A 24,766-nucleotide genomic window follows, 5' to 3' on the forward strand; every position below is an offset into this window, starting at 1 on the left:
TATAGCAATAATAGCCATCGTTATGGCTAACGTTAACTTGTTAGCAAGCTAGCCAACTTGATGTAAAGGGCAAGCTAGCTACCCAGCTAACATAGCTCGGTGCTTAACATGTAATGCTGGATATCAATAATATCAGCTAACTAGTCGCTTGTCGTGGATATAATTGTTCCTTCAATTTTGGGAAAGTTTATCGGGAGCATTTATTTGCAACGTTCACTGACCAGTCAACGTTAGCTAGTTTGTTAGGGAGCTAGCCCTTACATCGTAGTTCGCTTTGCATTACTAGATATTGTAGCATTAAACAGGCTCCAGTGTATAGCTACGAGTTAGTGGTGTAGTGTTGCAGTGGAAAGTCCAGTCAGGTCAGAAGGCATACTGTTTACAGCGGATAGCCACCTCTCAGTCAATTTAGGGACATTTAGGTAATCATGCTGCACCAATGCATGCCATTCGAAGATACTTTTTGTGCATTTTAAAAGCACTAACTCTCTTCACTAACTCGCTGCACTAACTCGCTTCTTAGAACAGTTCACAGCACCACATCGAACATTGGCCAAGTTTTAACACAGATAAAGGGAAGTCTAGTCGAATATCATCACGTGCACGGAGATCATGTACTGTTGCTCTTCCAAGAGCCACACCAGTAAACTAGCCTCAAGGATTCTGTAACTAAATTTAGCTCGCAAGGGATGGAAACCAATTTACTGAGGATAATGCGAGTACAGTTGTCTAGCTGACGTTACTTGGATTGGCAGTATCAACATAATACGCTGGAGGAAATCTTTATATAGACCCATATTACTTAGATTTTAATGAGTTTAAGCTAATGTTGGGATACTAGTGGAAATGCATATGCATTGTCATTAATTAGAAAGTTTACTAGCTATTATCTCAGAAAACAAATACAATAGGACAGGAGATGTTGACAAACAGGCATTACTCTGTCACTTAAGACATTTGATGACAACGTTATTGTGCAAGCTATCACTTCCTGGTAGGACTGGAAACACAAGCCTTAAAAAATATATACTCTTTACTTTTGTATTGATTTGCTTGTTGTTGGTATTGCTATGTAGTTACACTTTGTCTTATTACCGAAGGAAAATAACACAGTAGATATTACACAGTCAGTGGTGCCTGAATTTCATGTATTTTGCTTTGAGATAGCACACAATTTAAAGTCCCCCACCAGCAATTTTTTTTTTTTATTATTATTTTTTTTTAATAACTTTTCCTGTCACGCTAGATAGTTCGAACACTGTTTAAATTTGCTGGGGGCGCTGTTTCAATGGTCTACTGTAAGATACTTGAAGATTGCCTATGAAAACATGAGGAATATGCTCAGAGCGCTCTCTGAAAGTAATAAGCTCCCCACTAGCTGACGTGAGGAGTTGTAACTTTTGGACATATCTGACAAGACAGTAGCACCCTGTACAAAGAAACTTGAAGAGAAAAGGAGATGGTCACCCTGCTGTGACATCATTGGACTGGAGGAGAGGACACGCTCGAGTCGTCTGCAGCCATGAGTCTCCGCCCCCCCACATCAACACTGGACAGGTAGGACTGACTGCTGATGATGGTGCTACTGACAGATGGGTCAATCTGTTTTATTTCCTTGTTTTCTCTGGTCCTCTCTCCTTGTCTCTTTCTCAAAACGCAATTGGATGAGAAGATCAGAGGGAGGGAGCTCCAATGCGCTTTGAGAAGGAGACGAGGGGGGAGGATGTAAGTCATCAAGGAAGTACAGTGTCAAGAAAAGTATGTGAACCCTTTGGAATTACCTGAATTGTTGCATAAATTGGTCATCAAATTTGATCTGATCTTCATCGAAGTCACAACAATAGACAAACATAGTGTGCTTAAACTAATAACACACATTATTGTATTTTTCTTGTCTATATTGAATACATCATTTAAACATTCACAGTGTAGGTTGGAAAAAGTATGTGAACCCCTAGGCTAATGACTTCTCCAAAAGTTAATTGGATTCAGGAGTCAGCTAACCTGGAGTCCAATCAATGAGATGAGATTGGAGATGTTGGTTAGGGCTGCCTTGCCCTGTAAACACTCACAAAATGAGAGTTTGCTATTCACAAGAAGCATTGCCTGATGTGAACCATGCCTCGAATAAAAGTGATCTCAGTAGACCTAAGATTAAGAATTGTTGACTTGCATGAAGCTAGAAAGGGTTACAAAAGTATCTCTTAAAGCCTTGATGTTCATCAGTCCACGATAAGACAAATTGTCTACATTGGAGAAAGTTCAGCACTGTTGCTACTCTCCCTAGGAGTGGCCATCCTGCAAAGATGACTGCAAGAGCACAGCGCAGAATGCTCAATGAGGTTAAGAAGAATCCTGGAGTGTCAGCTAAACACTTACAGAAATCTCTGGAACATGCTAACATCTCTGACACGTAAAACACTAAACAAGAATGGTGTTCATGGGAGGACACCACAGAAGAAGTCACTGCTGTCCAAGAAAAACATTGCTGCACGGCTGCTTTGCTGCCTCAGGGCCTGGACAGCTTGCTATCATCGACGGAAAAATGAATTCCCAAGTTTATCAAGACATTTGCAGGAGAATGTTAGGCTATCTGTCTGCCAATTGAAGCTCAACAGAAGCTGGGTGATGCAACAGACAGCGACCCAAAACACAGAAGTAAATCAACAACAGAATTGCTACAACCCGATTTGAGATGCTGTGGCATGACCTCAAGACAGCAGTTCACACCAGACATCCCAAGAATATTGCTTAACTGAAACAGTTTTGTAGAGAGGAATGGTCCAAAAACCCTCCTGACCGTTGTGCGGGTCTGATCCGCAACTATTGCTGCCAAAGGAGGGTCAACCAGTTATTAAGTCCAAGGGCGCACATACTTTTTCCACCTTCCACTGTGAATGTTTACACGGTGTGTTCAATAAAGACATGAACATGTATTATTAGTTTAAGCAGACTGTGTCAGGCAGCTAATTCATTCTGTTGTGGCGATTCAGAAGATTACTAGACAAAGTCATGTGGGAGTTTCATGTAAATATAGTGTTTTGTTCCTGCTTTTTATTTGTAAAAGTAGTTTACCGTGAAGATTGGTACAGTTTTATTTTTTTGCTTATTGGGTTGAAATGATACTAGATTACTTTAGAATTTTTGGGGGCGTTGACTACTCAGATCAAATGATGACATAAAGAGCCGTTGTGTTGAAACACCGTGCGATGTTTAACGGTGAGAATCGCCGAATGGTGAACTTACTAAATGACTGAAGAGTTTGACTGTGTGATATTAGGTTGCTTCTTGTGTCAATATTTTCCGTCTGGATTTTAATGATTTGCAGCCTGTGTTTGTCTATTGTTGTGACCTAGATGAAGATCAGATCAAATTTTATGACCAATTGGTCGACATACTTATTCTTGCCACTGTACAATTGATTCTCCTGATGTCTTCTTGCTAGACATGCAGTCAGTGATGACTATGTTCAATGATCTACTAGCTTTAGCCTATTGCTTCTACCAGCCCGCATTAATACATGTTGGATGTTGTACTACGTTGTGATCCCCTGAGCTTACCTTTCCGGTACATTCTCCACTATGAGGGAGCTGTATCACATTTGATTCACTGGTTACATTTGATGTGGTATCCTTTGTGGTATCCTCACTGTCTATTGTATTTGTATACTGTATGTGTATGCATGCATGTCTCTCTTTCTGTCTGTTGTTCATGTGTACCTCTCTTTTTCCCTTTTCCTCCTTTCACTTTTGCTGTCTCTGTGTCCACTTCCTGTGTCATGTGACAGTGGGGCAGCCATTAAGAAACACTCTCACCTGCCCAGGTAGGCTGGCTGTCCAATAAGAGCCCCTGTTGGTGGTTAATGTAGATCTGCAGTTGGAACGCTGTTAATCTCGTCCACCTGTCGGCTCTCTCTGTCTAACCGTCTGGTTTCACAGCGCCTCAGAATGGAACTTGAATGAAAGCCTATGGCTGATCTCTCGGTCCATCAACATCTAGCATAACCCTTAGATCAGGGTTCCCTCAACAAGCGACCCGTGTGCCGAATTTGGCCCGCGGAGGATTTTTATTTGGCCCCCAAGTTTTCTGAGCAAAAAAAAAAAAAGATTCACATTTTTTTGGACCTGATAGACTGTTAAAAAAACAGCAAATCTGCTCCAAGTGATTTTAATTTTGGAAATCTGTTCCAAAGTATTCCCACGTATAATATAAATATATGTGATCGTATACATATATATGCAAGGTTTGAAATGATTGTTTTAGTCAAATATTATATCTGTTTGGGCTTCTTGCGGTCAATTTGCAGCCTACCAATGATTTGTAATTATGTTCTGCCCCCCTGACCACCCGCTCAAGTACAAAATTGGCCCTTCGCTGAATCTAGTTGACGATCCCTGCCTTAGATGAACCTTCCCCCTACATTGTGGACTTCAGAGCACGAGCAGCGCAAGTGATTTAAACAAAGAATTGAGTTTGTAAAAGTCCCGGCTAATACAACTTTAGCAAGCTCACTTCCAATTTTTTTATTACCCACACCACTTTCAAATTTCACTTTGAAGCACAGTTTTACCAGCCTGGGGAGGAGGTTCAGAACGCTGCTACAGCAGGCTTCCTTTCTTGGTGTCATCAAACTTTACATACGTTTTAACTCTCCTTGTTTTTCTGTCAGTGCTCGTCTACTTGTACTCTCCTACTTTTATTCTAAACCAACTTTCCTTTTCTCTCTTGGTCCCTTTTTGCCTTCTCTCTCTTATTCCCTTCTTGTTCTCTGGCGCCTCGCTTTCAGCCCTTTTGCTGCTTGGTGAGTTTTCTGCTCAGTTTATAGTTGAGCTGTAAGAAATGCTGAAAGGCAAACTAAGCACAGATTCCAGCTCGCCCACCTTCCACAGCCCCCCCCCCACACAGGATCTCTCCTCCTACCTCTGGCACTCTCTCCATCTATCTACCCCTGGTCTCCTCTACCTATATCTCTGGCTCTTTTACAGTACATTTTTCCTCAATACCTCACATCCTCTCTCTTCGCCTCCTTTTCAAAATGCGTTGGAGAAGAAGGTCTGAGCGACACAGGATTTTGGACCTTCTCCAAAACGCTTGAGAAGGAGTCAAGGAGATGGGATCCAGGGAAAGGCGACTTGAGATGCAGCCTCTGTGTCCCATACCGCTCCTCTTTACTCTCTCCTCGTTCCTCCCTTACCACCTGCCAGAATTCCTCCCTCCCTCTCCTTCTCCCCAGCCATCCCAGTGTGATCCTGATTGATTAATCCTTCCATCGTGTAGAACCCTATTTGTGTCTCACGTTTCTCTTGTCCTGCCTTTCCCTCTAGGCTCAGCAGCCTGACGATAGGAGACTCAGAGCGCAAGACCTCCAGCGGCCAGCAGAGGGAGCCTCTGGCTGACTTCCCCACTGAGAGCACAGGTACATGGGTTTTATAGCACAGAAATCTCTCCCCCTCCCTCCTTCACTCCATCTCACCCCCTCCCTCCCTCATTCTCTCTCTCTCAGGTCAAGGTCTGGTTCAGAGATGTGTGGTTGTACAGAAGGACCAGCTAGGGTTCGGCTTCACTGTGTGTGGCGAGAGGATCAAGCTGGTGCAGAATGTTCGACCAGGTCAGAACCGTCTAGAACCTAGACGTACATTTCTACATGTCTTCTCTAATGCTTCCTGGACAGTCTCTCATATGTCACTCATAACTCTCCATGCAGGTGGCGCAGCGGTCAAGGCAGGGGTCCACGAGGGAGACAGAATCATAAAGGTTACACCTCGTTTCAAACTTTTACCGCGAACCCAATATCTATGTCTTCGTGATCAGAGACTACACTCAGCGGAGTTAGTGCTTCTCTCTCTTTCTTATCCTCTCTATCCATCCCTCCATCTCGCTCAGGTCAATGGCTCGCTGGTGTCGTCCATGTCTCATCAGGAAGTGGTGAAGCTCATCAAGTGTGAGTGTCACTGGTTACTCTAACGTTGGTGGCGACGGCTCTGCTTAGGATGCCTACATTTGTGAAATGTGTTTAGGTGTAGTAATATGTCTTGTCACTTCTTGTCCTCTCTCTGTTGCTCTTTCACGCTCTATCTCTCTCGCGTTCTCTCCTTCCTTCCAGCTGGGACATATGTTGCTCTGACTCTTCAAGGACCGCCCCCTTCAGCAACTGCCCTCCCCCTACATCCCCTCACCACTGACCTCTTACCCAATCAGCGGACGTCACTGGGAGGAGAAGCCCCGCCTCCACCACCTCCACCACTCTCCCCCGGACTGACCAGCACCCCCCCCCAAAGGATCACCAAACCACTACAGGTGAGTTCCCTCAATCACTGAGTACCATACCTTAACCATCACCTTAATACTTAAACACTGGCTGGTAGGCTAAACCTGACGATTTCTGTGACCGTATGAGCAAGCGATGTTGCATAACATGGGTCAAACGACAATGAGTTGAATAACACAGCATTTTCTCTTTTCCTCCTCTGTCATTTTGTGTGTTTGTTTGTGTTAGAACCTAGACGTACAGAAACACGCCACTCAGATCCTCAGGAACATGCTGGAACAGGGAGAGGCTGAGCTTCAGGTAACAGTTACGTACAGGGTTGCAAAATTCCGGTAACTTTCCCCAAATTTCCGGGTTTTCCAGAAATCATGGTTGGAAGATTCCCGGGATCAGTAGGTAATAAGCAGGATCCGGAATCCTTTGGGGAAATGTTGCTACTCCAAACAGTCAAACACACTTAGAATGGATACTTTTCAGTCATCTGGAATATAGACATATCTGTTCTATATATTGCATTTCTATCTCAAAATGTTGTGCACCACTAAATATGCAATGGAAAGGACACACTGCTTATGAAAGTAGCTCTTTATTCAGACCAATAATCATGGGGGGGGGGGGGGCGGGGGGTTCTCATCACTGACCAATCAGCGCCTCTGATAATGTCACTTTGACCAATCCCGCAGGACTTGATGGAGGAGCTGTTACTGAACCCCTCCCCATCCCTGGAGGAGCGAATCGAAAGTGCCAAGCGGCGGGCCCAACAAGTCAGGGTTAAAATCCAGCAAGATCTGGTGAGATACCTGTGTGCATGACAACAGACTCTTAACACCAGTCATCTAAACCTGTCAGTTCCTAATAGGTACTATCTATTACATTGTCATTACCGCAGTTTAACATCTTTGTTGTTTCTCTGTCTCTCAAGGATGGAACTCGATTGGACGCTGTGACCAGCTATGTAGTAGCAGGAGAAGGTTTCTATGGGATTTTGCTTGTCAATGATTCTTGTGTTTTTTTATGTGTGTGAGGAAAATTGATGTACTGTCTTGATGTTTCTGCAGGTCGGTTGTCGGGGGATTCAAGTGAAGGAGACTTTGAGGTAAGTAATGTTAGCGCTCATCCTTTATTTCTGACTCATTAGCGAGAGAGAGAATCCCAGAGAGAGAGAATCCCAGAGAGAGAGAATCCCAGAGAGAGAGAAAGTGAATGAGGGAGAGAGATATGGTCCTTTTCACTCCTCCTCCCTCAGGCCTGTGAGAGCCCCCACTCCTCCCCCTCCACCTCCTCCTTCAGGACCCCCCTCTACCGGAGACAGGGCTCCGACACACACACCTTCTCCGACTCGGTGAGACCAAGCAACACACGCGCACGCACACACCGATTCCGTGAGAACACACACACTTGCAGATACCTGTAGTCTACCCTTTAGTGAGGTGAACAATGTCTCCTACACACAAAAACACATGCCAGTTCTATTTGCCTCGTATCATCATGATGTGCCTCTTGTCAGGCTGGGAAGGCCCAGATCATTGGCCCAGAGGAAGAGGAGGAAGAGGACGACAGCTATCCGCTCAATGACGTGAGATGGTCCTCAACAGCAAACATTACTTACCTCATCTAACTACCCTGCGTCTCACGTAGGTATGTTTAACTGTGTTAATCCCCCCCCCCAGATGGACGGCCCGTTTCAGGACATAGAACTTCTCAAGTCGCGACCGGCCCACATGACCGTGTTCATGAGATACCTCTTCAGCCAGCTACTGGATCCCAACCCGCTGGTCAGTGCTTTGGTTTTGAATACTGTTATTTACTGTAGTTTGATATCTTTTACATGGGATTTAATCTGGTGTGTGTGTGTGTGTCTCTACAACAGCTGTTCTACCTGTCGGTGGAGGCCTACCTGGGCTCCAGCCCTAAAGACGCCCGTGCCCTCGCCCCACAGATCTGCTCCCACTTCCTGGACCCTGATGCTGTATGTCTTTCATTGGTTCAATTAATGCATCTCATTCAATTAGACCAGGGCCTGTAGGTATCAACCATCTGAAAGTGGGAGTGGTAATTTAGGATCAGTTTTGACTTTTGGATCATAATGAATAAAATGCCATGGATCTGGGGAGAGGGCTGATCCTTGTTCCGCCCTGCTACTCAGCCCATCGATTCATCTTGAGAGATTGTGAAGAAAGCTTGAACTCGGCTATGTAATGGCTCCTTAAATGTTTTTTTTTTCTTCTTTTGCAGCCGTTGAAAATCAGAGTACGAGAAGAATACCTGTCCGATATAGGTAAGTTACTCTCAACATAGGTCAACAGTTGTTACACTGTTTGGGCAATTTGTGTTATGAATGCACTGTTGTGTTATTCGGTTAGCCTTACTGTCTGGTGTTGTTGTCCTGTCCCAGAGAGTCGTCTCCACGCCCAGGAGGACATCAGGGGACCTCTTTCTGAGCTCCAACAGCAGGTGCTGCCTGACATTCAGGACCAAATACAGGATTACAGGTACTGCCTAACTGAGTAGTGTGTGTCTGTGTTGTTTGAAAGGGTGTGTGTGTGTGTATATGAAACCGTAGGTGTGCCTTGAGGCTTGTGGTAAATGCAGAAAATGGCTGTGTGTGTTAATTGTGTTTGTATTGCGTGTGTGTTGTGTTTGTTTGCAGGAGTAAGCAGATGATGGGTCTGGGTTCTCTGTTTGGAGAGGGAGACCTGCAGCAGCTGGATGGAGACCCAGCCAAGGAGAGACTAGTGGTGGACAGACAGGTCACTGCTCTCTGGGAAATACTGTGAGTTGGAATGTCTACCGATATATGATACGTAAAGTATATCTTATAAGGGCCAGGTACTGTGAGTTGGAGTTTGAAATACAGTATATTTAGTATATACATACTTTGCGGTTTGAAGTTATTGCCTCCCTTGATAAAGATGAGGCAAAAATGACTGTGTAAAAAGAAGTTTGCTATATTGTCTGCTCAAAATGAGGTTCTTTTCTGCTCATGCGTTCTCATTTCGACGCCAAACCCACCGCTGGTGTGAGTGGCCAAACAGCTCTATTTTCATGTCATCCGAGACCTGTAAATGCACTTGGATTGGAACCAGTGCGTTGGTCAGATGACATGAAAATTAAGCTCTTTGGCCACGCACACCAGCGGTGGGTTTGGCGTCGAAATGAGAACGCATGAGCAGAAAAGAACCTCACGTCTACTGTAAAAAAATGGTGGTGGATCTTGGTTTGACCTGTGGTTTGATTGAAGAGGGCAGTCCATAAGCGCAGATGACGGATATCAAAGATCTGGAAGGATCCTGTATGAAGGAATGGTGTAAGATCCCTCCTATTGTGTTCTCCAGCTCATAAAACATTTTCTAAAAAGTCTGTGTCCTCACACGGTGAGGTATGAAAGGTATTGAAAACAGGGATGTCAATCATTTTAGACCCCACTGTATATTAAGTATATGTCAGGCCCACAAGTGTTTCAGGGCCACTTTTTAAATAGCAATACTATGACTACTATGATAACTTCAAACAATACGAAGGATGATACTGTGTTGCGCTTACCTTTTTTTTCTTTCTTGATTATTCAATGTCAGCAAAGCACAACAGCAACTACAGTGGGACACACTGTTTGTAACCATCAGAGCACTGAACCTGGTGGTTGCCTAGCAACGGGTCAGCCGTTGTAGCCGCCCGGTGGCCAATAAAACGCTATTGGAGCGCGTGACCGTGAGTCCGCCAGCTCAACCTCTCACTGCACCGTACCAAAGGGCAGTGTGTGATCACTGGGAGCTTCAGCAGGCTAGCCATGGCCGCCTAGGCACATGATGCTTTAAAACACACCCACCCATTCCCATCACATGACTCACTGCTAGCAGGTAGACACTCAATGGGTCGCATTGATTTTTTTCAGCGAGGATTTTTTTTTTATCACCTTGTTTTACTGGGCCAAGACTCTTCGGAAATAACCTCCAGACCTAATAAAAATCAAGTTTTTACTTAAAAATTGTATTTTGTGTGGAAGGCCAAAAGGGCGAGTGATTTAGAATAAGCTAATGGTTGTTTTTCTGTGTGTTGCAGCTCGAAGCACGAAGAGGAGAGCAGGTAATAAAAGCCGGCGCGTGTCTCATGTCTGTTTGCTGGAGCATGACTGACTCAATACTACTCTGTTCGGCATGATGATGCCCCTCAATTCTGTCATTCTCGCTTTTTCGCTCTCCCTTCTCTTCCCATCCCTCTCTCTCTCTCACTCTCTTTTGCTCCCTCTCTACCCCCCTCCCCTTTCTTTGTGTATCTTTCTTCTCCCCCTTTCTCTCCCCCCCTTCTACCTTTTTTCTCTCCCCCTACCTTTTCTTCTCCTTTTCCTTTTCTCTCTCTACCCCCTTCTACCTTTTTTCTCTCCTCTCTTTCCTCCTTCTACCATTTTTCCCTCTTTTTCCTTCCCTCTCCCTCCCCTCTTCAGTTCTCGTCTAGCCTCTGCGGTGCTGCTGTACCTCCGTCACTCAGGCATAAAGCTGAGGGACTCCAGGGTGTTCCCAGGTCTCAGCACTGAGAAGGAGAAGTGGCTCGCCTTCTTTCCCAAGACCAAGAAGGTAAGGAGGGGAGGAGGCAGGACTCTTGTCTACCACCGACGCATGGATTTGTAATTCTCTTATCAGCCATATTTATTGAAACATCAAAGCTGTTCAGGCTATTTTGAATTGGCAGAGCATGTAGTCCATAAGCTACCATCCTTGAGGTAATGATCAACCGAGAGGTCTCACATGTTCGGTCTAATTCCTCTCTTACCGTTCATCGTTATAGGGTATGAAACGTTGTGTTGTGGGAGTTTTGCGTCGACACCAGTTTATCCAATTTTCCAGTGGTGTTCTTTGTTTATGTTTACTACAGCTGAGCAGTTCAAAGAAAGAGAAGGATGGAGAGGACAGGAAGAGAAACCCCATCCTGAAGTATATCGGCAAGCCCAGGAGCACCTCTCAGTCCAGTAAATATATATATACGCACACACACACACTTTTTGTTCTCATCTAACAGTATAATTGAATTCCATTGACCTCATCCTTTGTTTTCAGTCTTATTGATTTGTTTTAGAGGATTTCAAAATGATTGATCTAAGACTTTTCCATCGTTCTGATTTCATTGTTTCTTTTGGTTCACTTTGATTTTCCAGCGTTCCATGTCCCTTTGTCTCCCACTGAAGGTATATATATCATTTATGTATTTCTATGTATAATTTTAGATCTTTCCTTTGTTGCATTTTTTTTTTTATTCTGTGTTTTCTAAGCTCATTTTTAAAGCATTAATATTATGTGTCTCCAGAAAGTATTCACGCCCCTGGACTTTTTCCAAATGTTGTGCTTACAAAATGGGATTCAAATGGTTCAATTGTCATTTTTTTGGTCAACATTCTACAAAAAAATACTCTGTCAAAGTGGAAGAAAAATTCTAACATTTGTAAACAAAACAAAATAAAAAATAACACCATCTTGAGTGTTTAACCCCCTGAGTCAATATGTGTTAGACTCACCTTTTGGCAGTGATTACAGCTGTGAGTCTTTCTGGGTAAGTCTCTCTCAGAGCTTTCCATTCCTGGATTGTTGCAACATTTGCCCTTTTTATTAATTTCAAAGTTCTTCAAGCTCTGTCAAATTGGTTGTTGATCATTGCTAGACGACCATTTTCAGGTCTTGACAGATTTTCAAGCAGATTCAATAATATACTTAATATTTTCTGAAGGCACTGCATAATAATAAATGCCGTTTAGTAGACGCTTTTATCCAAAGCGACTTAGTCATGCGTTCATACATATTTTACTGTTATCGCTTGCTCTCTGTAGTCTAAGCTGGGTATCTGTAAAGCACTTTTTGACAACTGCTGAGTGACACTGAGTGTACAAAACATTAACACCTGCTCTTTCCCTAACATAGACTGACCAGGTAAAAGCAATGATCCCTTATTGATGTCGCTTGTTAAATCCACCTTGATCAGTGTCGATGAAGGAGAGGAGACGGGTTAAAGAAGGATTTTTAAGCCTCGAGACAATTGAGACATGGATTGTGTATGTGTCCCATTCACAGGGTGACTGGGTCAAACAAAATATTTAAGTGCCCCTTTGAACGGGCTATGGTAATAGGTGCCAGGCGCACCGGTTTGTGTGAATAACCATATAACGTTGCTGGGTTTCCCGTGTGTATCAAGAAAGGTCCACCACCCAAAGGACATCCAGCCAACTTCACACAACTGTGGGAAGCAATGAAGTCACCATGGGCCAGCATCCCTTTGGAACGCTTTCGACACCTTGTAGAGTCCATGCACTGACCAATTAACGCTGTTCTGAAGTATAAAAAAAAATATTAGGAAGGTGTTCTTAATGTTTTGTACACTCAGTGTATGTCGTTTTATAAATTTACGTTTGATAGAACATCAATCAATGTACCTGTTCTTTGTGCGTCTCCTGTCTCCTCTCCTCAGTGCGTCCGGGCAGTGTGAGGAACATCATCCAGCAGTTTGAGAACCACACAGAGATCCCCGGGGAGGAGGGGGCCGAGGGAGACCCTCCGAGACTGTCCTCCAGCAGCCTGGGAGAGGACAGCATGGACAGGTAACAGAGGGAGGGAGGGAGAGTGTGTGTGTGTCTTGACCCTTTGAAAAATTCTTAGTGTGTTCAAACCCGTGCATGTGTTTGAATTGTGTCTCTCACTCTCAGCCCCACGGTGTCGATGCGTCTGGCTCGTAGTGAGTCTCTGAAGGCGCAGGGGGAGGGGCGTCGGCGGGGCGGGTCCTCAGGGGCGGAGACAGTCCCTCGGTCCCGTAGCGACGTGGACATGGAGGACTGTGGAGAGGAGAGTGAAGGGCCGGGCCTGAGACCCTTACACCACAGCACCTCCTCTGCCTCCAGCAGCTCAGCACGGTGAGACTACAGCACACAACCAAATCCAAGATCTGGAGCATGCACACTGCTCAAACACACACACCCTTAGAACTATGAATCCCACACTCCTTTGGAACTATGAATCCCACACTCCTAGAGACTGGTTGAGCAGCAGCATTGAATATAAAGCAAATCTGTGTGTTGTTCTCCTCAGATCTTGCGAGAACCCCACCCCTCCGTACACCCCTCGGTCTTCCAGAAGAAAGTAAGTCGACCTTACTACTATAATGTGTTAAGCTTTGTTGAGGGACTTGCAAGTGTATTGAATATCTGTGCGCATGCGTATTTGTGTGTAGGAGTATGGAGTTCCCGGTGGCCTTGCTCCCTGACGCCCCAGCCCTAGAGGAGGACGTGGTGGACAGTCACAACTGGCAAGAGACGGTGGCCCCGCAGGTCCTGGCTACTCTCTGTCCCCGAGAGGTGGACAGACAGGCTGTCATCTACGGTAAAACATTTTTAAAAAACACTGATTGACCAGGCTTTGTCTAGAAACAGAGGAATGTGCAAGGCTGAGTAACACGTGACATTGCTATACTATAATTGGGCCCGTATCCTCTAAAGACCACTGTCTATCAGATTAGTTAACACATGAAATCACCCCGTGTATATACAACACGTACCGTAATTGCTGGACTATAAGCCGCTACTTTTTTCCCACGCTATGAACCTCGCGGTTTATACAATGACGCGGCTAATTTATGATTTTTTTTTTTTTCACAAGATTCACGCCGCCAAAAAACTGAGCTTCGTCACATAATGTGACGTAAATCGAGCGCGCTCAAACTTCCCATCACTTTGATTACGGTAGTCATTTTGTCACCCTCATCATGGCAAAGACACGGAGAAATGCATATGATGCAGCTTTCAAGTTGAAGGCGATCGATCTGGCTGTTGGAAAAGGAAATAGAGCTGCTGCACGGGAGCTTGGCCTTAATGAGTTGATGATAAGACGTTGGAAACAGCAGCGTGAGGAACTGTGCAAAAAGACAACAAACGCTTTCAGAGAAGAAAAGCAGATGGCCCGAACTAGAAAATGAGCTTGAAGACTGGGGCAACACACAAGAGAGCAGACGGCCGAGGTGTTTCAACTGTGCAGATCCGACTGAAAGCCAAAACAATCGCCACCGCAATGAAGTTTGACTTTCTTGGTAGGCTACTGTTTACTGCTATTTTTTAAATTTTTGTTACGAGCCGTGTTTCGTTTAAAAGCCTATTTATTTTTGTTACAAGCCGTGTTTCGTTTAAAGGCTGTGTAAAGTTTATTTGTTTCAATGTACCGGTAGGCACTTGCGGCTTATAGACGTGTGGTTTATTTATGTACAAAATACATATTTTTTAAAAATTCAGTGGGTACGGCTTATATTCAGGTGCGCTTAATAGTCCAGCAATTACGGTAAGCCTTGTCCGCTCTAAAGATAGCTGCGAAAAGCCCAAGGGATTCTATCAGACACCCACCACTATGGGACTGTTATTTCAGATGGAAATTAGAGGAGAGGTTATATTTACACCCCTTTTTAGTCTCGTCTTTCTCTCCCCCCCCCCCCCCCCCCCCCCTTCCTTTATCAGAGTTGCTGACGACGGAGGCGTCTCACCTGCGTACACTCAGGGTGTTGGATCAGGTGTTCTTCCAGAAGATGAGGTGTGTTCTGAGCTCTGACGAGCTGGCCTGCATCTTCCCCAACCTGCCTCAGGTCTACGAGCTCCACGGTCAGTCACTGTGTGTCTCTGTGCGTGTTTCTCAGTCCTGCCGATATGTATCCAAGCAATGTGGATTTGACGTTCTGATAAGGTCACGTCGCATAAAAGGGGTTCTCCGTTTGAGTGGCTTTGCTGTGTAAATGTCGTATGTTTAAATGGTTTTAGTAGGTGCAATGTTGAAGCAATGTTGCAGCATTGCCTTTGAGTGGCATTCCGTCTCATTGATGCTTATGCTCAATGTTGATTCAATGTAGTTATTGTTTTTTGGTCAATGTTGCTCCAATGTTGTGTTTTATCAACCTTGCTCCAATGTTGTTGTGTTACAGCGAGTCTGTGCGAAGCCATGAAGAAGAGAAGAGAATCTCCCATCGTTCAGGGCATCGGCGACATCATGCTGGCCAGGGTGAGTTTAACTAACCATGTCATCCCTTCGTCTCTCTCTCTCTCTCTCTCCGTCTTTGTTTTACTACCCCCCCAATATTCGTCAGTGAGATGGATTGTGTTGCATTGTTAACCGTGTCAATTTGAAGTAGGGATGGGTAGGGTTAATCTAATATCCTGATATCCGAACGGACGTCAGTATTCTAACACTTGTGAGTGTACGCATCTATTTAAAAATTAAAAATAAAATTGGGCCTATTTTTAACAATGGAAAAAGCTTTTCTAAATTAAATTGTCCATGTTACATTGTTACACACAAGGATATACCGTGCCATTTGAAATGCTTAATTTAATAAAACGTTGAGCTACTGCAGCTTCAGATGTCACGTGGCTTTGACAGTACTTTGTTTCCAGTTGCACACTGTAAATGTAGACTACAGTTCTTACAAAGTGATTTTTCTCATAGGTTATGGGTAGGATTGCTGGAAACATTCAAATTTGACCAGTCAACTACCAGCATTTTGTTAACTTCGTTTTTTAAATGTAATTTATCACAAGACCGCTAGTGGCCCTTTTGGGTACCTCATATTATCACCGGTGTCTAACTCTGGCCCTCTGTGTGGCCTTATCAAATAAAATCAAATGAATGACAAAGCTGTAGATCATTATCATAAATATTAACCAACTTAGTGAATACCGTTGGTGTTTAATTTTTGAGGGTTTCAGCATGAAATACAATTTTTATTTTACTATGTCAATATGCATTTGTTGTCAATGTTTTTTTGCGTCAAACTGGTGGCAGTTGTGGAGAAAGTCAGTAGTTGGAAGAGTTGCGGAGTTGATTGAAAATAATGCCATTGTTGATGAGATGCTTTTTTCATTCGTCTTTTTTCCCCGTCTTGAACCATATGGTCCAACTACTAGAAACTCATGGACAATATGGACACAGATATAAGAAATTAATACTACATATGAATGTGTTTTAATTTATTCAATTATAAATGACCATAGATTGACATAACATTTCTATTCATTAGCAAAATCACAGAAGATCCCGGTAACTTTGGTAAATTACCGGTAGCTTTGCATCCCTAATTATGGGGTCGGGTACTATCATATCGCATTTAGCCCTCCCGTCAGCCCTGACAATGGTATGCTATTTCCCCCACTTCAATCAGCGATTTAGCCTACAGGTGCACACCAACGGAGGGTCCACAAAACCTGGCATAGATCAATGCAAAACTCTCACTGGATTTTTAAAATTATATATATATTTTTTTTTTTTACCGAATCATGGCGAACATCAGACTTCTCTTTCACTGTTGCTTTTAGCCTAAGCTACTGTTAAGCCAAATACTGTCAGAATAGCACCCTGAAAACAATGGCGCACTGTCTGCGGTTGTGGTACCTAACATCATTCTGATTGGTCAATAAAGTAGAGCTTTTTGTTTTTCTAAATGTATTCACTGTACGGATATCTGAGGGGAAAAAATGGCTGATAACTTCAAATGCCCATTCCTAGTTTGAAGACTTTGCTATTGCTAATACCTGCCAAATAGATTTAAATCAGAGAAAGAAAAAAACAATGCCTAGGGATAATTGTGGTGTATTTTAAATGGGACGTCGGTGTGTACCTTTCTGGTAGTTTGAGGGCGTGGCGGGGGAGGAGTTTCAGGAGCAGGCGTCCCACCTGTGCAGTCAGCAGTCTCAGGCCCTGGAGCTCATCAAGAACAAACAGCGCAAAGACCCCCGCTTCGCACACATCATCCAGGTAACGCGCGCGCACACAGTTGCAATGGCTTCTCTGCTCATGGATTGATTTGATTGACGTATTGGTTGATTTGATGTGTTAACAGGAGTGCGAGGCCAGTCCTCACTGTAGGAGGCTGCAGCTGAAGGATCTGCTGGTGTCTGAGACGCAGAGGCTCACCAAGTACCCTCTGCTACTGGACAACATCCTCAAACACACAGAGGGTACGTTGGATAGGTTTCTACCACACAGACAGATGTACCAGTGGAGAATGTATAACATACTATAGCATAGCATTATGTTACTGTTTGGTGATTTGGTAACCCTGTTTGTTTTGATGAAAGGCTTTCAGTAACTGCTCACTCACGTGATAGCTAACTAGAAGCAGACCAGTAGCTACTAGCTATTGACTCAAACTTTGGCTATGGTAGTTTAGCTTATTTCATGTCACTTGGAATAACGTCTTTCTCTTCCCTTAGCCGGTTCCACAGACCTCCCTCCTCTCCAACAGGCTCAAGCCTGTTGCCGGGGGATACTGCAGGCCGTCAACGAGGTTGTCAGGGAGACGGAACACCGGCAGCGGCTCAACCAATACCAGCGCAGGTTGGACCCCACGCCACAGTTCAAGGTACTGCCCAATTTGATCTTGTTCATTTTTCCTTATCCTACATTCCTCTCAAAGTTTTGATTTGTCCTCCAACACAAACTCCATGATAAGGTGTACCCAAACGTGCTTCAGTCCAGCTTAAACAAAAAAGGGAATCAGGTGCTCGACTGAGGGACTTGAAAATCCCCAAAACATCCCTTACCCCAGGACAATTCAACGGGCGACCCTCCGGGAGAATAAAGATAAATCGAATAAAGATTTCCGCATAGAGAGAGAATAAAGACTTCCTTGTAGATCTGAAATATTTAGTTGAGTAATTTAACCTGGGTTAAGGGATGTTTTTTTTGGGACATACCCGACGATATTGTTCTGGTGATGCTGATGTCTACCATTTTGTCTTCTGTCTTTCCTCTCAGAGTCTGGACCTGACCAGTAAGAGAATGATCCATGAGGGTCCTCTCACCTGGAAAGTCAGTAAAGACAAAACCTTGGGTAAGAAAAGCCCACCACACCCCACTAATGAGTCGAACCTCATACAGTCTCTAGTCAAACCCCCTTGTCATTGTAGTCAACACTAAAAAATATTTTTTTATCAACAATCTAATAAGCCCCACTGGTCTCTTTTGGGTTGCAAACGTTCTACAAACCTTGCATCCATTTCCCACCAGTTTTTTGTTAGCATTGTTCCGGAAGGTTCTAACCATGTGGTTCTGTTTCTCCCTGCCGCTGCCAGAGATCCAGGCGCTGCTGTTGTCAGACCTTCTGGTGTTGCTCCAGAGAGGTCCAGACGACCGGCTGCTGCTGCGCTGCCCGTCCCGCTTGCTGGGGGGAGGTGGTGGGGGTAGCGGGGATACCAAGGCCTCCTTCAGCCCCGTAGTCCAGCTAGACTCACTGCTGGTGCGCTCTGTGGCCACAGGTAAGAGGTTAGGGGTTATGAGAGGCAGTGTGGAGTAGTCAGTGGTTGGGCTTAGATGTAACCACCAGTTTTCTGTTAATGGTGTAACAACACTGTAATAGACATCTGTAATAGCAGAACGTACGATCTCAATACTTTGTTTAATGTTGAAATAATGATCATTACATAGTATTCATGGTTGAGTGATGCCTCTTCGATAATGCAGACCTTAATGAGATACCAAAAAAACCTGTGATTGCTTTTTGAATGATTGACAGCTGTCACTCATCATGTGCGATTCCTTCCTCAGACAACAAGGCCCTGTACGTCATTAGCACAACAGAGCAACAGATATACGAGCTGGTAGCAGGGACGTCCTCAGAGAAAAACATGTGAGCACATCTAGACCAGCTATATCTATACTAGGACTATTATAGTCCACCAGTTTACAGATAATATACACAAGAGTTATCATCATTAGCATTTTAACTAATGCATTTTGCTTATCACATGGAAAAGCTTTGGTTCTTAAGTCTTATTTATTTATTTTCACAGCTGGAAGGACCAACTTGAAAAGACCATCTCATTGGCTGCTGGCTCCTCACCTTCGACCAATAACAGATCCACACCTATTTCGTGAGTATCCCTAAGCTGGCCTGTTTCTATCAATTACCATTGAAAAGATGGCATTGCAGTCTATTCACTATTCACTACTGGTCCTAAACAAAACTGCCCAGACTAAATTCTCACTCACTCTCTTACTTTCTCACTCTCTCACACACTCTCTCTCTATCTATCTCTCTCACTCACTCACTCAGCTCCCCGAGTCTTGGTAATGCTTCCCCTGTCTCAACTGGCAGCCATGTCTACCAATCAGGTAAGAGATATTGTGTCAGACAGGGAACATACATATGTTTTGGAGTGGATCGTATTTAGACTGAGTACATTTCTATACAGTAATATTCTGTATCATTCTGTGTCGTTCACCATATTGATTATCTTAAATCTCCCTAGACGACTCGATGGCGGAGCAGGCAGTTTCAATGGGGACAAACTCTCCTAATGATGAGGACAACGAGCTCACGCCCACCACACCAACGGCGCAATCAGGGTCTTTCCTCCACAGTGAGGGGCGGGACTACGTCAAGAGGCAAATTGGAGTGGCTGAGGCTGCTCTTGAAGACGGTGAGACTGAAAGAGACAGACCTTTTGACTTAAACATATACTTTTGCATCACTAGAATATGTTTGTTTGATAATAAACTGTCGACTTATTAAATTCCTCTTTCTGTCTCAGTGGAGATGCTAAAGCAGCTGATTTTCCACAACTTTGAGGAAGTTGGGTGGAGTCACGACTCGGACGGAACGCCCACAAACGAGACAGCCAATGAGAGGAGCCCGCTCAATGACAGACGGAGACCGGCGTCCTCTGAGACTCTCCTCAGTGCCAGTCCCAGCCAATTGGAGGCTGAGGATTCAGAAGCCCCGCCCTCGGAGGTGGGGTCCCCCAGTGTACATGTTGTGAGGAAAGGTAATGGGGACATAAGGTGTAGACAACAACCTAATAACTCTGGCTGTTTTTAGTTAAATGACTGCTTGTTTCTTGGTGTCTACAGTGGTCAAATCAAGTCTGACTCCACTACGGGTGTCCCCGATCCCCAAAAAATCTTGGTCAACCTAGTTGCCTGTTCTTTCGACCAATCAGTTGGTTGAAATTTTATAACGTGTATTTTTCCATATAGACACAACCTGTGATTTTTAATCAAATCAACTATATGTACTGAGCTTGTCGGATGCTTTAAGGACACTTTGATTAAATAATTAAGACACACAAATGACTGGAGGGAGCCAGAGATAAATTTAGCCTAACCAGAAGAAGACAAAAAACAGCCACTGCTGCTGGCCTTCACAGATTCTGCCGTTCACCCTCCTGATAGACTACACTGGGGGTCGGCCAGCTTTTCCATTTGGAGTGGCAATTTATCTTACCATTTCTAGTGATGTGCGTGGCAGTTCTGATTTTTGCACCTTTTCGTGGAACGGTTTCATTTCTTTTATAATAAACTCTTTGTGTCTAAATCATCATGTGCTTAGTAAAAAATTATAAAAGTAACTTCTATTGACAACTATATAAAAAAAAAAAATGCCTGCATAAAGCCAACAAATAAAAACATTGCAGCCTGCAGGTAGAAAATATCCTTATTTAAAAAAATTTTTTTTTTTTTTTTTTTTTTAAATCCTATAAATCACATTGGCTACACATTGCCTGTCAGCAAGGAGCTTGAAACTATTAACTTGGGTCCTGCTTGTGCTAGCAAACTTGCAACATTCTATGAAATATTCTGGGCCCTCAGTGTTTCCCGCTCCAGTGAACTTCGGAAAGACATAGTTATAGGCTATTTGCGCAAGCGATGAAAAGTAATCAGGTAGGCCTATTTTTATATGACGTTTCCACCGAATCAGAGCATTACATTTTTCCCCCCTTGCATGCTGAGTGGTTATCGAAAGGGAGAGAGCTGGAAAGATTTTTCAAATAGGCTACATGGAGGAGCTATTGTCATTCTCAATGGTTGTAAAAACAGAATTAGTTTACTTGCTGTTTTGAGGTAAAGAAAAAAATACTTTGAGATGTTCTACAGTGGTGGTCAGTTAAGACAATCAGAAATACTATCAGATCCCCAATAGGGCACATTTATAGGCCTACATTTGTGCGCAGGCCAGGTAGCCTATGCCTACTTCTGTGTATAATCAGGTGCGTGTCCAAAATGGAACGAAATAAACCAAAACTCGTCACAAGTATAGCCTGGATAGTGCGGTCCGCAAACAACGTGTCCGACAACGTGTCCACTCCGAGAATGAGAACGGTAAAAGAATGTAATAATAATATATTGAATTTCTGAACAGAAATTACCATAACCAAACAAACATTGATGGTAATTAACGGTAAATGTACTACTGGTGATACTGGTGTGCCATCCCCGCGGCCTCCAATGGATTAGTCCACTGAGACAGGCGTGAATCAGACGGGTGTCTCATGCCAGAAAAACTAAATATTTTAGACTGCTCGACAGAAAAAATCTGTCGACCAATAGCCTTTCGACCAAATAATCGAAGTAAATGGGGTCAGCCCTAGACACCACTGAATGCCTCTAATTGTTTGATAATACACACTCCTTTCTCTTGGCATGTTCACGAAGCTCTGTGTGATTCAACTGGTCGGGTGCTCTTCTTCTGATCTGTCTTTCTGCCTCTTTCCACAACTCTGTTTTGCTTTTCGCCTCCTTTTTCTTCTCACACCCTTGTACAATATCACATCTCCCTCACTTGCACTCACACTCTCACCCCCATGACACTACCATGCGCCCCTACACATAAATGTATACTGTCTGACACACACACACACACACACACACACTCTTTCACGCCATCTGTCCTCTTATGCACAGCTGTGGTTGCGGGCTCTCCTTCTATCCCTGATGACATCACTGATGTCAACCTCCACTCCGACCAATCACCTGAGCCGAGAGGCGGGGCCAGTGTACGGGGTAATGCTCCAGTAGACAGTCCAGTTGTCCTCTTCAAACCCTATGAATATCTTCCATTTAGGTCCCTGGCTCTCTGTCTGAGAATGTTTGTGATTACTACACCAGGGTCGTGTCCAGAGAACATTTTAGAAAAGCAGATAGTTTGGGTCTACCTAAATTTGTCCACTCGTTTTTAGTTTTTCCATTTTTAAACGTTTTCCAGTTCATACCTACTGACCGCAAGCACACTAGCCACATACTATAAGATTTCACAGCTCTACTGTCAATTCACCATGAAGATTGACTGTCGCCTTTAATTCCACTGTGCTGTAGGAAACGTGTTCTACCTGGTGATGCCTACAGAGCAGGGAGACGGACTGCTGGATGAGAGTCACACAGATGAGGTCATTGATCCCCCCACCCTGACCTCCACTGAACTTCCTGATCTGGACCAGGAAGTGATGTCATCAAACATACAGCATCATGAGGAAGAAGGGCAGGTCTCTTCCACCCTGTCTGCGGGCGACCAATCGGAGCCAGGGAATCCGAGGCGGGAGGTAGGGCTTGGCCAATCACAAAAGGTCCTCCAGAGCCATGTGATCAAACATGTGGATGAGATTTTCCACACAATCGAGGAGCTGATGAGCAAGCTGCACCAGCTGAGGGTAAGGAGTTTAAACACACACACACACACAGATGTGACATGCTATTACTTGGGAAACAGGAGAATCCACTCACCCACTCACAATTTAGAACCCAGAGTTGAAAACACATTTTGACATTATTTCCATGCTAACTATTACTTGTTATTTTCTCCCCCCATAACCCCAACAGGACATCGAGACAGCTCATCACCAGCTGCTGAAAACACTAAGAGAGCCGCCTGTCAATCAGGAGTCAGATGACCTCCCTCGCAACCAGCAAACCGTCGTCAGGACGCCGTCTCTGGACCGGGACCCAGGGGATGGTGAGTTCAGCGGTCAAGGGTCATTCCCACCATGTGTTGAAAGATATGGTCTGGATACAACCTTTTCAGAAAGGCATTTCTCAAACCTTAAAATTCAATGGGCCAAGTTCTTGTTGTTTTGGGTTTGGGTTTAAATCAATTCTCTGTTCTGTTATTGATAAGCCTCTCACTCTCTCTGTTTCTATTTGTCTGTCCAGCAGAGCCAGCTAAGCCTGAGATCCTCTCCACTGGATTCTAAAGATGTTATCTCAAAGAGGAATTCTTAAGACTCACCCCTGCTCTGCCGTAGACATACGCACACACACACTGATGGACTGGGACCCCAGCCTTTACCCCCTACCCCCTACCACCCCTAACCCTCAGCCCAATCCTAGCATACACTGCTCGTAGGAGCAGGATCCAGGAAGTACTGTGATGTCGTTGGTGTTGCCCTGGGAGACCAGGAAGTGATGCAGGACTGATGGCCCCGGCCCCCTGACACCCAAGGATCTGCCCCCAACACGGATTCAGGGTGAACTCTGACCTCTGTGGAGTCAGAGGGAGTCCAGGGACGAGAGGATGGACAGATGAAGGACAAAAAAGGAAGAGACTGAAAAGTAGAGAACAAGTGATGGAAATGTGTGAAGAAGCAAATAGATCATAATGAAAGTGGAGAGTGGGCAGAATCTAAATTGGCAAGGAATAATGCCATGGATGAGATGTTGGATGGAAGTAAGGTTGGTTACATTTGAAGGAGAAGTTAGTATACTTTGAAAGAAGTAGTGATGGTTCAAGGGAGAGAGTTGAGAAGTGACAGATGAACAGGACAATGTAAGGACCCTAGCGCACTACCCACAATACATCATCTGTCGCGTATCCATACTCCACAACGGATTGCATTAGTGAGGGACTGGAAACTGGACAGATCACCGGCTCCATTGTGAGTCAAAGCTGCACCTTGTTTGAGCCTAGATGGTAGTTCCTTACTACTGGTTGCTTTACAGTATGCCTGCCATGGAGGTCAATCGAAGAACGGTGTGTGTGTATGCGTGCACACACACACACACACAAACACTGAACCAAAATATAAACGCAACATGCAACAATTTCAAAGATTTTAGTGAGTTACAGTTCATTTCAATTTAAATAAATTCATTAGGCCCTAATATATGGATTTCACATGACTGGGAATACAGATATGCATCTGTTGGTCACAGATACCTTTAAAAAAAAAAGGCAGGGGCGTGGATCAGAAAACTAATCAGTATCTGATGTGACCACCATTTGCCCCATGCAGCGCGACACAGTTCCTTTCACATAGTTGATCAGGCTGTTGATTGTGGCCTCTGGAATGTTGTCCTACTCCTCTTCAATGGCTGTGTGAAGTTGCTGGATATTGTCAGGAACTGGAACAAGCTGTCATACACGCTGATCTAGACCATCCCTAACATGCTCATTGGGTGATATGTCTGGTGAGTATGCAGGCCATGGAAGAACAGGGGCATTTTCAGCTTCCAGGAATTGTGTACATATCCTTGCGTCATGGGGCCATGCATTATTATGCTGAAACGTGAGGTGATGGCAGAGGATGAAGGGCACGACAATGGGCCTCAGGATCTCGTCACGGTATCTCTGTGCATTGAAATTGCCATCGATAAAATGCAATTGTGTTCGTTGTCCGTAGCATATGCCTGCCCATACCAAAACCCCCACCGCCACCATGGGGCACTCTGTTCACAACGTTGACATCAGCAAACCGCTCGCCCACATTTCTGCCATCTGCCTGGT

The 24,766-nt window shown here is 44.3% G+C and overlaps 1 protein-coding gene across 1 annotated transcript; it reads left to right on the forward strand.

Moving 5' to 3' along the window:
* The first annotated feature begins 316 nt into the window (after nt 1-316).
* Nucleotides 317-24,109, forward strand: LOC120049749 (rho guanine nucleotide exchange factor 11-like). Its single transcript, XM_038996140.1, has 40 exons — nt 317-1,557; nt 5,325-5,416; nt 5,504-5,608; nt 5,705-5,754; nt 5,884-5,941; nt 6,104-6,297; nt 6,497-6,568; nt 6,952-7,059; nt 7,191-7,239; nt 7,327-7,364; nt 7,515-7,610; nt 7,776-7,844; nt 7,939-8,043; nt 8,139-8,237; nt 8,504-8,546; nt 8,664-8,760; nt 8,919-9,041; nt 10,328-10,351; nt 10,710-10,839; nt 11,138-11,231; nt 11,418-11,447; nt 12,719-12,848; nt 12,954-13,157; nt 13,333-13,383; nt 13,475-13,623; nt 14,745-14,885; nt 15,203-15,279; nt 16,903-17,028; nt 17,114-17,231; nt 17,487-17,635; nt 18,031-18,106; nt 18,348-18,530; nt 18,820-18,901; nt 19,065-19,145; nt 19,328-19,386; nt 19,524-19,694; nt 19,806-20,039; nt 22,366-22,697; nt 22,867-22,999; nt 23,197-24,109. The coding sequence occupies exons 1-40, from the start codon at nt 1,523-1,525 to the stop codon at nt 23,235-23,237; spliced, it is 4,248 nt and encodes a 1,415-aa protein (XP_038852068.1). The 5' UTR covers nt 317-1,522; the 3' UTR covers nt 23,238-24,109.
* Nucleotides 24,110-24,766: the final 657 nt, after the last annotated feature.

The sequence above is a fragment of the Salvelinus namaycush genome, chromosome 6 (genome assembly GCF_016432855.1).
Source record: "Salvelinus namaycush isolate Seneca chromosome 6, SaNama_1.0, whole genome shotgun sequence".
Classification (NCBI taxonomy): Eukaryota; Metazoa; Chordata; class Actinopteri; order Salmoniformes; family Salmonidae; genus Salvelinus; species Salvelinus namaycush.